We start from the raw sequence: 14,827 nt of genomic DNA, 5'->3' as shown, positions 1-14,827 counted from the left end.
CGACCACGACACGAGGTACACAAAGAATGGGGATCAATTTCCCAATGTGAAAGGAAAGCCGAACACGCTTTCCCATTCACACTGGGATAATGACGTTGAACACGAGTGTTATCCATCTCAACACAAACACTATGCACACACAATAAGTGAAAACTCAAACGCAGGTCACAGTTTAAGTTGCGAGCGAAAACTATAGGTCTACACTGGGCAACGACCAGAGTACGAATGGCGACCTTTGCCCTGTCCTTATCAGGCCTGACACGGCCTTCTTCTTGGTGCATTGTGGGTCAAAGACAGTGGAAGGTCGCTTTACGCAGGGAACATACATTGGGGCATTTTACCGGCCTGAGGCCTCATGCCTGTCGCCTGGAATGGAGTCCTGGTTGGGGGAAAAATTTTCTGGTCGCAAGTTAATACAAAAGAGTAACTCCTGAGAATAGTAGTCCGTGGTTACAATGCATCGGAACAAATATTCACTAATAAGAAGAACCATTGATCCTTCGAAGGGAAGCGTTCCCCACGGAGAAGCTGAAAAGTTAAATTACAAACAATTATAATTTCACTTAAATTACTAAGAAAATAATCGGAAGCGCAACCTAACCCACGAAAGGGAAAGGTGCTCCCCCCGTTGGTACACTGTCTGAACCCCATGAAAGGTGAACGGCCTTGATTAGAGAAGACCGAAGTCAATCTCTGAAAGGCCATACTCCCTTCCCTCAGTAATCCTAAGTTCCCCATGGAAGAGGGAAAGGCGAAGACAACAGTTGAACAAGGAGGGTTAAAACAATGACGATTCACCTGCGGCGGCAGCCAAGTCAACGGTAGGTTATCCGCCGACGGGAAGACTGATGGACAAGGGGGGAGAGGTCAGAAGGGAAGATTCTTGTCGTATACGTTATATCACACAGCACAAACACTGAAAAGGAAACTTACAAAATTTCAGAGAGAGAGAGAGAGAGAGAGAGAGAGAGAGAGAGAGAGAGAGAGAGAGAGACCGAAGTCAATCTCTGAAAGGCCATACTCCCTTCCCTCAGTAATCCTAAGTTCCCCATGGAAGAGGGAAAGGCGAAGACAACAGTTGAACAAGGAGGGTTAAAACAATGACGATTCACCTGCGGCGGCAGCCAAGTCAACGGTAGGTTATCCGCCGACGGGAAGACTGATGGACAAGGGGGGAGAGGTCAGAAGTGAAGATTCTTGTCGTATACGTTATATCACACAGCACAAACACTGAAAAGGAAACTTACAAAATTTCAGAGAGAGAGAGAGAGAGAGAGAGAGAGAGAGAGAGAGAGAGAGAGAGAGAGAGAGAGAGAGAGAGAGAGAGAGAGACCGAAGTCAATCTCTGAAAGGCCATACTCCCTTCCCTCAGTAATCCTAAGTTCCCCATGGAAGAGGGAAAGGCGAAGACAACAGTTGAACAAGGAGGGTTAAAACAATGACGATTCACCTGCGGCGGCAGCCAAGTCAACGGTAGGTTATCCGCCGACGGGAAGACTGATGGACAAGGGGGGAGAGGTCAGAAGGGAAGATTCTTGTCGTATACGTTATATCACACAGCACAAACACTGAAAAGGAAACTTACAAAATTTGAGAGAGAGAGAGAGAGAGAGAGAGAGAGAGAGAGAGAGAGAGAGAGAGAGAGAGAGAGAGAGAGAGAGAGAGAGAGAGAGACCGAAGTCAATCTCTGAAAGGCCATACTCCCTTCCCTCAGTAATCCTAAGTTCCCCATGGAAGAGGGAAAGGCGAAGACAACAGTTGAACAAGGAGGGTTAAAACAATGACGATTCACCTGCGGCGGCAGCCAAGTCAACGGTAGGTTATCCGCCGACGGGAAGACTGATGGACAAGGGGGGAGAGGTCAGAAGTGAAGATTCTTGTCGTATACGTTATATCACACAGCACAAACACTGAAAAGGAAACTTACAAAATTTCAGAGAGAGAGAGAGAGAGAGAGAGAGAGAGAGAGAGAGAGAGAGAGAGAGAGAGAGAGACCGAAGTCAATCTCTGAAAGGCCATACTCCCTTCCCTCAGTAATCCTAAGTTCCCCATGGAAGAGGGAAAGGCGAAGACAACAGTTGAACAAGGAGGGTTAAAACAATGACGATTCACCTGCGGCGGCAGCCAAGTCAACGGTAGGTTATCCGCCGACGGGAAGACTGATGGACAAGGGGGGAGAGGTCAGAAGGGAAGATTCTTGTCGTATACGTTATATCACACAGCACAAACACTGAAAAGGAAACTTACAAAATTTCAGAGAGAGAGAGAGAGAGAGAGAGAGAGAGAGAGAGAGAGAGAGACCGAAGTCAATCTCTGAAAGGCCATACTCCCTTCCCTCAGTAATCCTAAGTTCCCCATGGAAGAGGGAAAGGCGAAGACAACAGTTGAACAAGGAGGGTTAAAACAATGACGATTCACCTGCGGCGGCAGCCAAGTCAACGGTAGGTTATCCGCCGACGGGAAGACTGATGGACAAGGGGGGAGAGGTCAGAAGGGAAGATTCTTGTCGTATACGTTATATCACACAGCACAAACACTGAAAAGGAAACTTACAAAATTTGAGAGAGAGAGAGAGAGAGAGAGAGAGAGAGAGAGAGAGAGAGAGAGAGAGAGAGAGAGAGAGAGAGAGAGAGAGAGAGAGAGAGAGAGAGAGAGAGAGAGAGTGTGTGTGTGGAAGTAACGCGCAAGGTACGCGAGGCAAAAAGGGCAGCTGACCTGAGGTGGGGTCAGGGATTGGGTCATTCATATGAAGAGAATAAGTAGTTGTTTTGGAAAGAAGTGAAGACAGTAAGGAAGGCTGGCTCAAGAATTGAAGAAACTGTGAAAGATGGAAATGGAAGGTTGTTAAAAGGAGAGGAGGCAAGGAAAAGGTGGGCGGAATATTTTGAAAGTTTACTGAATGCTGAGGATAATAGGGAGGCAGATATAATTGCTGTTGCAGGTGTTGAGGTGCTGGTGATGGGAGATGAGAATGAGAGAGAGATTACAATAGAGGAAGTGAGGAGAGCACTAGATGAAACAAGAGTAGGAAAAGCATCTGGTATGGATGGTGTGAGAGCTGAGATGTTGAAGGAAGGGGGTGTGACTATACTTGAATGGTTGGTGAGATTGTTTAATATGTGTTTTGTGTTGTCAATGGTACCAGTAGATTGGGTTTGTGCATGCATTGTACCACTATATAAGGGTAAGGGAGATGTGCATGAGTATTGTAATTCATGAGGTATTAGTTTGTTGAGTGTAGTTGGAAAAGTGTATGGTAGAGTATTGATTAATAGGATTAAGGATAAAACAGAGAATGCAATCTTAGAAGTACAGGGTGGTTTTAGAAGAGGTAGGGGTTGTATGAATCAGATTTTTACAGTTAGGCAGATATGCGAGAAATATTTAGCAAAAGGTAAGGAGGTGTATGTTGCGTTTATGGATCTGGAGAAAGCGTATGATAAAGTTGATAGGGAAGCAATGTGGAATGTGATGAGGTTATATGAAGTTGGAGGAAGGTTCTTGCAAGCAGTGAAAAGTTTCTACAAAGGTAATAAAGCATGTATTAGGATAGGAATTGAAGTGAGCGATTGGTTTCCGGTAAGAGTGGGGTTGAGACAGGGATGTGTGATGTCGCCGTGGTTGTTTAACTTGTATGTTGATGGAGTGGTAAGAGAGGTGAATGCTCGAATGCTTGGAAGAGGATTGAAACTGGTAGACGAGAATGACCATGAATGGGAGGTAAATCAGTTGTTGTTTGCGGATGATACTGTACTGGTTGTAAACACGGAAGAGAAGCTTGGCCGATTAGAGACAGAATTTGGAAAGGTGTCTGAGAGAAGGAAGTTGAGAGTTAATGTGGGTAAGAGTAAGGTTATGAGATGTACGAGAAGGGAAGGTGGTGCAAGGTTGAATGTCATGTTGAATGGAGAGTTACTTGAGGAGGTGGATCAGTTTAAGTACTTGGGGTCTGTTGTTGCAGCAAATGGTGGAGTGGAAGCAGATGTACGTCAGAGTGAATGAAGGTCGCAAAGTGTTGGGGGCAGTTAAGGGAGTAGTAAAAAAATAGAGGGTTCGGCATGAAAATAAAGAGAGTTCTACATGAGAAAGTGATTGTACCAACTGTGATATATGGATCGGAGTTGTGGGGAATGAAAGTGACATAGAGACAGAAATTGAATGTGTTTGAGATGAAGTGTCTAAGGAGTATGGCTGGTGTATCTCGAGTAGATAGGGTTAGGAACGAAGTGGTGAGGGTGAGAACGGGTGTAAGAAATGAGTTAGCAGCTAGATTGGATATGAATGTGTTGAGGTGGTTTGGCCATGTTGAGAGAATGGAAAATGGCTGAGTTGATGGGAGAAGTATAAGAGGAAGGCCAAGGTTTGGGTGGATGGATGGAGTGAAGAAAGCTCTGGGTGATAGGAGGATAGATGTGAGAGAGGCAAGAAAGCGTGCTAGGAATAGGAATGAATGGTGAGTGATTGTGACGCAGTTCCGGTACGCCCTGTTGCTTCCTCCGGTGCCTTAGATGACCGCGGAGGTAGCAGCAGTAGGGGATTCAGCGTTATGAAGCTTTATCTGTGGTGGATAACGGGGGAGGGTGGGCTGTGGCACCCTTGCAGTACTAGCTGAACTCGGTTGAGTCCCTTGTCAGGCTGGGAGGAATGTGGAGAGGAGAGGTACCCTTTTATTATTTTTTAAATTTTTGTTTCATTTGTTGATGTCGGCGACCCCCCAAAATTGGGGGAAGTGCCTTGGTATATGTATGTATCTATATATACTGTATCAGAAAAAGTTAAGTTAAAAGAAAAATTAATGGCAGTCCAAAATAGGTAAGGAGGAAGAGCGGTTACAACTGGTCTCCATTCGAGCCAAAAGTAAAGTGAGCTAAATCACCGGTGTGTGAGTGGGAGTGGTAGCAACCTACCCAGCCCCAACACCCTGGTGTGGGTAGCTAACCCTTGGTAAATTCTAATGGCTTGTCATTTCAGCTTTGCAGAAAGTAATACCTCTAAATAAATAGCGCAGGTTTGTATTCCAGTTACGGAATAAATAAATAAAATAGATAGAATTCGGATCCTCCACAAAATTCAATGGGGTTGTACACGACCTAAGATCTATCTGTGGTGTAAATTTTGTCAAAATCCGTCTGATAGTTTTGACGTAATCCTGTCAACAGACACAGACTAATAAATAAATAATTAAATCAACCCAATTGAAAATATTACCTCCTGGTGGAGGTAGTTTATAAACAAACTCCAAGAGAAGTAATGAACAATTAATAAACAAACTACAAAAGAAGTAATGAACAATTAAAATTAAATATTTTAAGAACAGTAACAACAATAAAATAAATCTTTCATACATAAACTATAAAAACTTCTAAAAAAGTGGAAGACAGTGGAGAGGCTATGGCACTACACAAGACTAGAGAACTTCTTGTTCTTCCTTGTCTACATCTTTTCCCACTTCTATGTGAGGTCGATGTTTCTGGTCAGCTTTCTCCATCTACCTCTGTCCCGCACCTCATCACCGGTTAATCCCTTTGATCGAAGGTCATCCGGTGATGAGGTGTGGGACAGAGGTAGATGGAGAAAGCTGACCAGAAACATCGACCCCACTTAGAAGTGGGAAAAGATGTAGACAAAGAAGTAGTAGTTCTCTAGTCTTGTGAAGTACCATAGCCTCTCTACCATGGTCTTCCAACGGTTTGATTTTGGAGTGTCTTTCTAGAAGAGCTGCTTACCATAGCTAGTCTCTCTTCTACCCTTAATCATAGTAAAGAAGAGTTGAGTAACGTAGGCTGATATATCATACCAGAAAGGTATTTATCTTGACATTTAGGCAAATAATTTTTTTTTTCTACAAATGTGCACGTGATCAAATATTCCTACCAAATCATATGACTATATAAAACACATAAAACCACTAGTTACTTGCATCGTATGAACTAAAAGATTTTGTTACACTACCTGGTTTTAAAGGCCCACTGTATTGTGACAAAAGCTTGCCATCATAATGGAGCAGTTTGGTACTTCCCACCAATCAAAACCAAAAACAAAAAAATCTCCAGTAGACCCTTAATGATTTGCATTTAAAATAAAATGTGAAAGGCTTACCTAGAAAGGTGCCAAACCAGAACGGCCCAAGAGGAACATTAATGACAGGGCTGGTTATATTAATAAACCAATTTGGAAGAAAGGGGGTGATCCGTAAGAATATAATATAAAACAGCAGATTGTCTCGTTGCTTATCAACCTGAAAGAAAATGAACTTGCATATAATTCACATTTCAATTATTTTTTCTTAGTTTATTATATGAATGAGAATGTTATATCTATAAAACAATGTCAATATAATTTTTCAGAATAAGAATACAATGACCATCAAAGCTATTTATATTAAACACTAACTAAATGTATACCAAAATGCACATTACCTTATCCTGCCATGATTTTGCCCTTTCAGGGATATACTTCAGGACAAGGGGTCTGCCAGCTAAGTATGAGAGTAGGTAACAAAATGATGCCCCAGTTGCTGAGCAGAAGCATATGAGAAGCAAGGCAACCTCCCATCGAAACAGGAAACCTAAGCAAAGATATCATGGAAAATTAGTTTAACAAGACTTAAGTCACATATCTAAACCCTCACACAGCACATCTGAGGGAGTTGTTCTTGAATTAGAAGTGGAAATTAGAGCAAGGTAAATGCGGATAACTTCATCAGAAGACATCAGATAGAACAGATAAAATGAAAAATACAAAAAGGAGACTGTTTGTTCAGTAAAAAATATAATATTTTAATATATATTCAAGCAAAAATTAAGCGTTCAAACAAGGATACCAGTGCTTGGCACCATAATAATCTTGGATGAATTTTTTATTTCCAGTAACATTATATTTCAACATGTTTGGCTAACATTCAGGGAAGAGTTATCTTGACAAAGGGAAATTGATAACTAAAGCAAGGGAGTTTTAATAAAAAACAATGTCCTCAGAAACCCAATGCTGTTCATTTCCATTTCTAATCTTGGATTGAAGCTAACAAAAATTTTAAAGATGGAGTAACAAGAAAAAAAAAAACTTATAAAAACCACATTGGTGGTTTTAATAAAAGAAAAAATGAGGCAGCCACAATTCAAGTGAGCTTTCATGAACATCCCATTTACATTGCACATAATTAAATCTTATGAGGAATTAAATAGTTACTGACTGAATTATTACTTGCATTCTCAAAGATTTGAGACAAGAATCACTCTCAATCTTTCCTATCTTTTAAACGGTACAATTATAGAATACATAATTAAACAGGAGATACTAGGTACAGTTATTTATTAAAAAAAAAAAATCCAATTTTACTCTGTTTTGAAGGGATCCATTAAAATAACTTCAATATTCCTCAATTAATAGTAACATTTACTAAATGTACCTACATGTGCAGAATAAACAATAATTTATCGAAGAGCAGCATGACCTATAATATTCATTAGTAATACTTCAATCTTGAATACACTCAAGTGCAGACATGAAAATAACAAACTGTTTACACAAAGCTGTTCTGAAATATAATTAAAAAACATTCATATGTTTTTGGTAGCTTAAAAAAATCTTCAAACTTGTCCTAAGGAAGCAGCTGAAATTCATAAAGAATTAAAAATATCATATAAACCAAGTTAAGTAATGGATTAGGCCATAACCATGGGTAAATGTTATCAAAAAACTATTGAAATACATGGCAAACTGGAACAGAGCAGCTCTATGAGATTTGAGCATAAGATACTGGACATGTCAAATGAAGAGTAAATTAGTCCCTAAAAAAGAGTAAAGTAGTCTCCAAAAGAATATAAACATTTAAAAGTTATTAAAATTTTTGAAGACACAAGAGAAAAACATGCCCATTTCTTTTCATAACCTCAAGTGATATATGAAATTCTTAGTATTACGCACTGAACTTTAAGAAAGGAAGGTGACTTACCCGAAAGAATGGAAAGGAATATAGATCCTGGAATGGCAAAGGTCTGTAGGCTGATCAATATACTTAAGGAAATTAATCTGAAACAGTAAACTGATACAAACAATGATCACTCGATTATTCATTCAACTACCACACACAAGAGAATTTAAAATTAATAATCCCTTAAAGAGAAGAGACTTTTGTCCACTAGCAGCCATGTAGATTCACCACCCATGAACTTCTTCTGTAGATAAACCTAATTTACAAACAATGGTAATGTTTTATCATAGCTAATAAAGTCCTCATCACTTTCTTACTTTATATAAAGGCCTCTGTTGGGATTATATTTTGTTATTTTCATTTTTACAAAATTGCGATGTTGCACATATATAAAAGACATTCTAGAGGTACACAATGAGGGTAAAATATTTTTATATCAACTACTTTTATAACTGGTATACAAATTACAAACTATTAGGTATGGTTTTCATCATTCATCAAAAAAAAGGTACCCGCATTTTTAATGAAGCTAAATATTCACAGATAAAAAAAGCACCATCATCTCCATTTTCACAACAGATTTCCTCGTTTTAGGGTTTGACATAACTCGGGTTCTTTCCAATGTCATATCTTTTTCAATTACCTTCGTCACCTGTTTTAAAACCAACTGTTCATCATCTACCTTTCTTTATCCTTAAAATTGGCTTTTGTACATGTTGATTTGATGTTAAGATTCCTTCTCTAGGACGCCAGACGGGGGTTCGAGTCCCGCTCAAACTCGCTAGTTTCTTTGGTTGCTACAAACTCACCATCCTTGTGAGATAATGATGGGGGGTTTCAGTGAGCCTATAGGTCTATCTGCTGAGTCATCAGCAGTCATTGCCTGGCCCCTGGGGTCCTACCTTGGATGGAGAGGGGGAGATGCTGATCATATGTATATATGGTCAGTCTCTAGGGCATTGTCCTGCTCAATAGGGCAATGCCACTGTCCTTTGCCTCTGCCATTCATAAGCAGCCTTTAAAACCTTTAAAACAAGAGGAGGCGGCTCAACTTTCAGCAAGCTCTCTGATTGGTTAATCTTGACTTCCTCTTGGAAATACTAACTTCAATCTAAACTAACTTTTTGAATATTCATCTCTCTTTTAAGCCAACTCCAAACAAACAAATAAAAAAACAAACATTAATTCTAAATACATTAGGTAAAGTAGTATTGTACTGAAGTGAATAACGAAGTATGAAAGGATACAATATATAAGTAACAAATACTCCTGCTAGCACCTCCAAGTAGTATCGATCTTTATAATGGGATAACACTTTCCCTAAATTCTTAGCGTCATCTATATCTGTTGGAAGCTTCATGTACTGATATTCATCTCTGGAAAAAGAAAAAAAGAGCAAAGGGTATTACCATACTTGATCTAAAATGCTGAATTATATTTAACTCTACTGAAATATATAGTACATGAATGGTAAGATATAAATAGTATTTTCCTTAACAGTACTTAAAATGGAGATTAGTAGCTGCTTTTGACTGGTGTCAGAAAGTACATCAATTAACATATCACACTGATTCCAGGATACATGAGTGTAAATAATATGAATTTTTTTTTCTTAACCCGCACAGGATTGTTAAGCTTTACAAATGAAGTAAAAAAAACTTCTCATACGATGCCCCTCTAACTTGAATCCGCATTACTTTCTATATTTTCCATATCAGTAAACAATTTCTCTCTTCAAAGTTTCTTGGAAAATGAAAATAAAACAATATCACAGATTTTAAAGGTGAGGACTATGAAATGTGAAGTAGGAGAGAACGATTGAAGAAGTATTAATTTAAAAGCTCAAGATAGAGATGACTGGCGAAATCTATCTGAGGCCTTTTGCGTCATAGGCATAGCAGATGATGATCTGTTATATCTACCATGGCACTACCTTAAACTTTAGCAGGTAGCAGGGAGCCAACAAGAAATGAAAGAGGATATTTTTCCTCCTTGTTCTTCCCTGCCTGACATGGGGCTCAGCTGAGTTTGATTGGTCCTGCTAGGGTGTCTAAGTGCCCCCTCCTACCCTTCTTCCCTGCTAATGAACCTTCTTGTGCCGACTCCCTTACTGCCGCTACCTCAAAGTAGTCACCATAAGGTGACCCGTGGTAACAACAGTGCTTATCAGAACTGCGTCACAATCACTCGCCATTCATTTCTACTCCTAGCACACACTTCTGTCTCCGTCACATCTATCTTCCTGTCACCTAGGGGTTTCTTCATGCCATCCATCCACCCAAACATTGGACTTCCTCTTGAATGTCTCCTATCAACTCTTGCATTCATCACCTTTTTTAGCAGACAACCATCTTCCATTTTTTCTACATGGCCAAACCACCTCAACATATTCATATCCAAAGATAAATAAAATATATAATAGGTTATGAGTTCCATGGATACTTTGGAAATACAAAGCTCTACATTTTGAATTTAATCAAGAGCGGAAAAATATTGAAAGTAAACCTAAATAAATGATAACTAAATATATTGAAGTGTGGTATTAGTATTAGTAACAAGCCAAGCTGCAACACTAGTTGGAAAAAGCAGAATGTCTCATGGATTTCAATGACCCTTCATGGAGGAACATGCAATGTAGCATTCATTTACTCAAGTTCATTATTCATAATAGTTTCATAAGTAAAATATGATGCGCGTTCATTATTCATAACAATTTTATAAATAAAATATGATGCTCCTTCAGTACTAAAATGGGGTTAATAAAGCAAAGGCAAGAAATTTTACCACTATACTATAAATACCATCAGACAGACATTTGCAATAATCTACATAGCTACTCTTCTTAAGGACTATTTCAATGCTTAGGCATCCTGTTTCAAGCCCCATTTAGAAACTAAAACCAATAATGACTTATTCCCCTTTGCCAACAATCAAATTACCTAAGTCGTAACTTCAAGCGATAATACAAATACCTAAATAAGGCACTCCTTTATTCAATTTGTCTCATAACTCTTCAGAAGTCACTACAATTTCAGAGGTAACAGCTAACTAAGAACTCCCAGCAATTTATATCAAAAGCTTATGCTAAATTAAATGCTAATTAATGTTGCCTAACACAGTACTATACAGTATGTATATCAGTCAAGCAGCTGAAGTAATTATAATGATATTTCCTTCCTTGTTGTGATTAATTTTTGTTAAAGTATTCTCTCATTAATTAACAAAGAAATTAAGAACTTGTAAAGGAATCTAACATTTACTTCAAAACAACTATAATATATAAGAAATAAATTCACAATAAATCAGTAAAATTATGAGGTATATCACTACAGAAAATGACAAATTTGGAAGTAATTTGTATTTTTTCCTAACAATAAAAACCTGAGTTCTTTACAGTTTAAACAGCTGGGAGTGGATGGGTCTTTTCTTGGCATAATTATTGAATTTTTAAGCAATAGATTGCAAAGAGTTGTTATTGATGGGTACCATAGTGAGTATTGGAATAGGATATCTGGTGTTTCTCGGGGAAGTGTTCTTGGCCCATTACTTTTCATACTATATACACGACATGTGGTTTGGCCTAGAAAACAAGCTCATTCTATATGCAGCTAGTACTAGAACTTTCTTTGTATCAATTCCATCTCCTGAATGTAGATCTGGGTTTGCTGAATCCCTTAATAGAGATCTAGCTAATATTGCTGCACGGTGCAAATTATGGGGCATGGAGTTGAATCCTAACAAAACTCAAGAGTATGATTGTAAGTAGTCATGGGCAGTTGCTCCACAACATCTATATCTAAGCATTGATAATGTTTCTTTAACTTTGTATGACTTTTAAAATTTTAGGTGTAATTCTCGACAGCAAATTAAAAAAAAAAAAAAAAAAAAAAAGGGCTTATTGAGAAAGTCTTGTAAGATTATTGGTGATCAATCTATTCTGAAAAAAGTGTTTTAGTTCTTTCATTCTACCTCGTTTCAAGCATCATTCTCCTGTCTTGTCTTCAGCTGCTGAATCTCATCTTAATTTGTTGGACAGGAACATAACTGTCTATTCAATTTCTTATTCCTGATCTACATATTAATCTCTGGCACTGTCATTCAATTAGTTTGTTATGCATGTTGCATAAGATTTTTCATAATTCTGACCATCTTTTACATTCAGATATTCCCAGACAGTACCATTCTGTTTGTAATACTAGGTATGCAGTTATTCTAATAGTCAGGCCTTTTCCATCATGAATTTCAATACTACACAGTATTCTAGAAGTTTTATTCCAGCTGTTACCAAGTTGTGGAATGATCATCCTAATCATGTAGTTCAATCAATAGAACTCTAAATATTCACACTTGCAGCAAATGTTTTTATGATGAACAGGCTGACATAACTCTCTTTTTATAGTTTACATATGAAAGATGTTTTAATGTTGTTACTGTTCTTAAAATATTTTATTTTAATTGCTCATTACTTCTCATATAGTTTATTTCCTTATTTACTTTCCCCACTGGGTTATTTATCCCTGTTGGTACCCTGCTTTTCCAATTTGGTTTGTAGCTTAGCTAATAATAATAATCATAATATAGATATATGTTTCTGCACAATCTGATTTAGCCATAAAAACTTTCAGAAGAGTAGCCAACAACCCTCCCTAGTTAGATGGGGGGTTGACTCCCTCCCCGCTCACACACCCACCCAATGAGCTCTTCTACTTTTAAGGGCACAACTTCTAGTGGGTAGATGATGGCAGAACAAGTATTATACTGTATGTGTAAACAACTCAGGTTTGTTTGGTTAGAAAAAATACAAATGACTTCCAAATTTCATATTTGTTCCAACACAAATACAAACCTTTGTTCTTTACTGCAGAGACTAACCTCAAGGTGGGTGGAAGTCCAAATTCCTACTGGCTGGAAAGTTTGACCCAGAATACAAGTCTGAGCTCAATAGAGCATGAAAAAAGTTTCCTGACACTTCATGAACCCTCATCTTGTCAATGCTGGAGACTTTGACAGCCTAAGTAATCATGTTGAGTGAGTGGAAACAAGAACTGTGACTTTCCCAGGTAAGTATAAGGAGTGAGTAAACATACACTCATACTTAAAAGCAAGACATTACCCAACTACCCTTACAAGGAAATTGGGTACATAACAAAAATATATGCACCCATATTTCCGACTATAAAACTATAAAACTTACCTGAAGTGGAAGAAGGCTAATTTGCAGTTTTATGGATGCTGTGCCCAAAGAGAGGGGAAGATGAAGGAAGAAAAAAGCCAGTTATGCTATTAATTTATCCCTAACTAAAACTGTGTGACATCTACCCTCGACCAAGTCCTGCAAGGGAGCTGAGGTAACTAAACCACTTGTTGAGCGGCTACCATAGGCCCCAGAGTAAACATATCTAGGGACCTATGGGTTACGTCCTGCAGGTAGTGCATGGTGAAAGTGGTTTGCTTGCGCCACAGAGAAGTTTCTCTTGAACCCTAGGGACATGCTTATGCCCGACATCGTGAGCTCTGGGGCTTCTACTCTGTTGATCAGAATGGAATCAAGTCACAATCTGATGCTTGACTCAACGGTTCTTAAGGAGCTTCTTTCAGTTCAGGGAGCGTAGTACTTACACTACGTTCCAGGAAAGTGGTCTAACTTCTGACTGAGGGCAGGTAAGCTTAAAACTCCATATTATTACAGATAATTTCAACAAGGAATAAATGTCAACTCCATTTAGTTTGAAGACAAGGCTCAGGCCGAAAGGTAGCCTTTCACCGCCAAGACTGAGCAGTTTTTCTCCCGGAGATACAACAAAAACTCCGCAATCCGGGGACCCTGTCCACTACACCAACCCCAAAAGATTATCCCCTTCGCCTGGTAGACAGTACAGTAATACCTTGAGATACGAGCTTAATGCGTTCCGGGACCCGAGCTCGTATGTCAATTCGCTCGTATCTTGGATCAATTTTTCCCATATAATATAACTAAAAATTAATTAATCCGGTCCCACCCTCTGAAAAAACACCTAAAAACAGTATATTACAGTGGAAAAATATGTTTTTAATTGTTCTAATTCACAATTTACGCTCACAAAATAACAAATATCTACGTACTGGTTATGATCTGCAATAAAATGCGACATTATTATGGAGTTCATACCTTCGAGACAGACGGTAGCAGCTAATGGCGGTGTGTGCGGAGGTGGAGGGAGAGAGACTTGACGGCAACACGTTCGGTACGCTACACTTTTGTAACACTATGTAACATAACTTAAACTTTAAATTTAACTTAAATGAAATTAGCTTATTGTGCACACACTTAAAAATTAATGTTATCTTACGTTACACTAAACAATTCTAATTTTGTTTTCATTTTCCTTTTTTTACTTTTCTTCTTCCGGCTTGGCTCTTTTTGCATCGCTTTCACCTTAACTTTTTGCCGGCCTTTTTAAAAGGAATCTATCTAGGGATATTTGCTTTTGCCTCCCCTTCAAAATGTTACGAAAATGACGTACACAAGTGTCGTCACAAAAGACTAACACACGACCACACGCCAACTTGTCCGGGTGCCTCTTTTCCATAAAATCAGAAAACTCCTGCCACTTCGCTAACATGTCTCTGATTTCCTTCTTTATAGCATCCTTCCGCTTGAGGATGGTACATATTGTTGATGTACTCTTCTCATATTGGTGAGCCAGCTCAGTCACTCGTACACCACTCTCATGTTTTTCGATTATTTCATGCTTTATCTCGATTGTCATCATAGGCTTTTTCTTTGCACTACCCTTGTTTGCACTCGCTTGCTTTGGACCCATTGCTTATTCACTTAATTCTGAAATGATTAACGCAAAAAACACGTAAAAAATGCAAAAACTACGGCTGATGCTTGGAGATAACTTTACGCAA

The 14,827-nt window shown here is 38.7% G+C and overlaps 1 protein-coding gene across 2 annotated transcripts in view; it reads right to left on the bottom strand.

Annotated features, from left to right (window-relative positions):
• stas (Transmembrane protein stas) overlaps positions 1 to 14,827 on the bottom strand; it is a 75,049-nt gene that overhangs the window by 26,981 nt on the left and 33,241 nt on the right. For both annotated transcript variants that reach the window (XM_068354108.1, XM_068354109.1), the window contains exons 3-6: positions 9,181 to 9,309; positions 7,955 to 8,004; positions 6,420 to 6,568; positions 6,100 to 6,238 (exon numbers count right to left, since the gene is read on the bottom strand). In XM_068354108.1, the coding sequence (XP_068210209.1) occupies positions 6,100 to 6,238; positions 6,420 to 6,568; positions 7,955 to 8,004; positions 9,181 to 9,309 (467 nt within the window). The remainder of the gene's footprint in view (positions 1 to 6,099; positions 6,239 to 6,419; positions 6,569 to 7,954; positions 8,005 to 9,180; positions 9,310 to 14,827) is intronic.

Source organism: Palaemon carinicauda, chromosome 30 (genome assembly GCF_036898095.1).
Source record: "Palaemon carinicauda isolate YSFRI2023 chromosome 30, ASM3689809v2, whole genome shotgun sequence".
NCBI classification, from domain to species: Eukaryota; Metazoa; Arthropoda; class Malacostraca; order Decapoda; family Palaemonidae; genus Palaemon; species Palaemon carinicauda.
The sequence above is the reverse complement of the archived record's forward strand: the minus strand, read 5'-3'. Positions and strand labels throughout refer to the sequence as shown.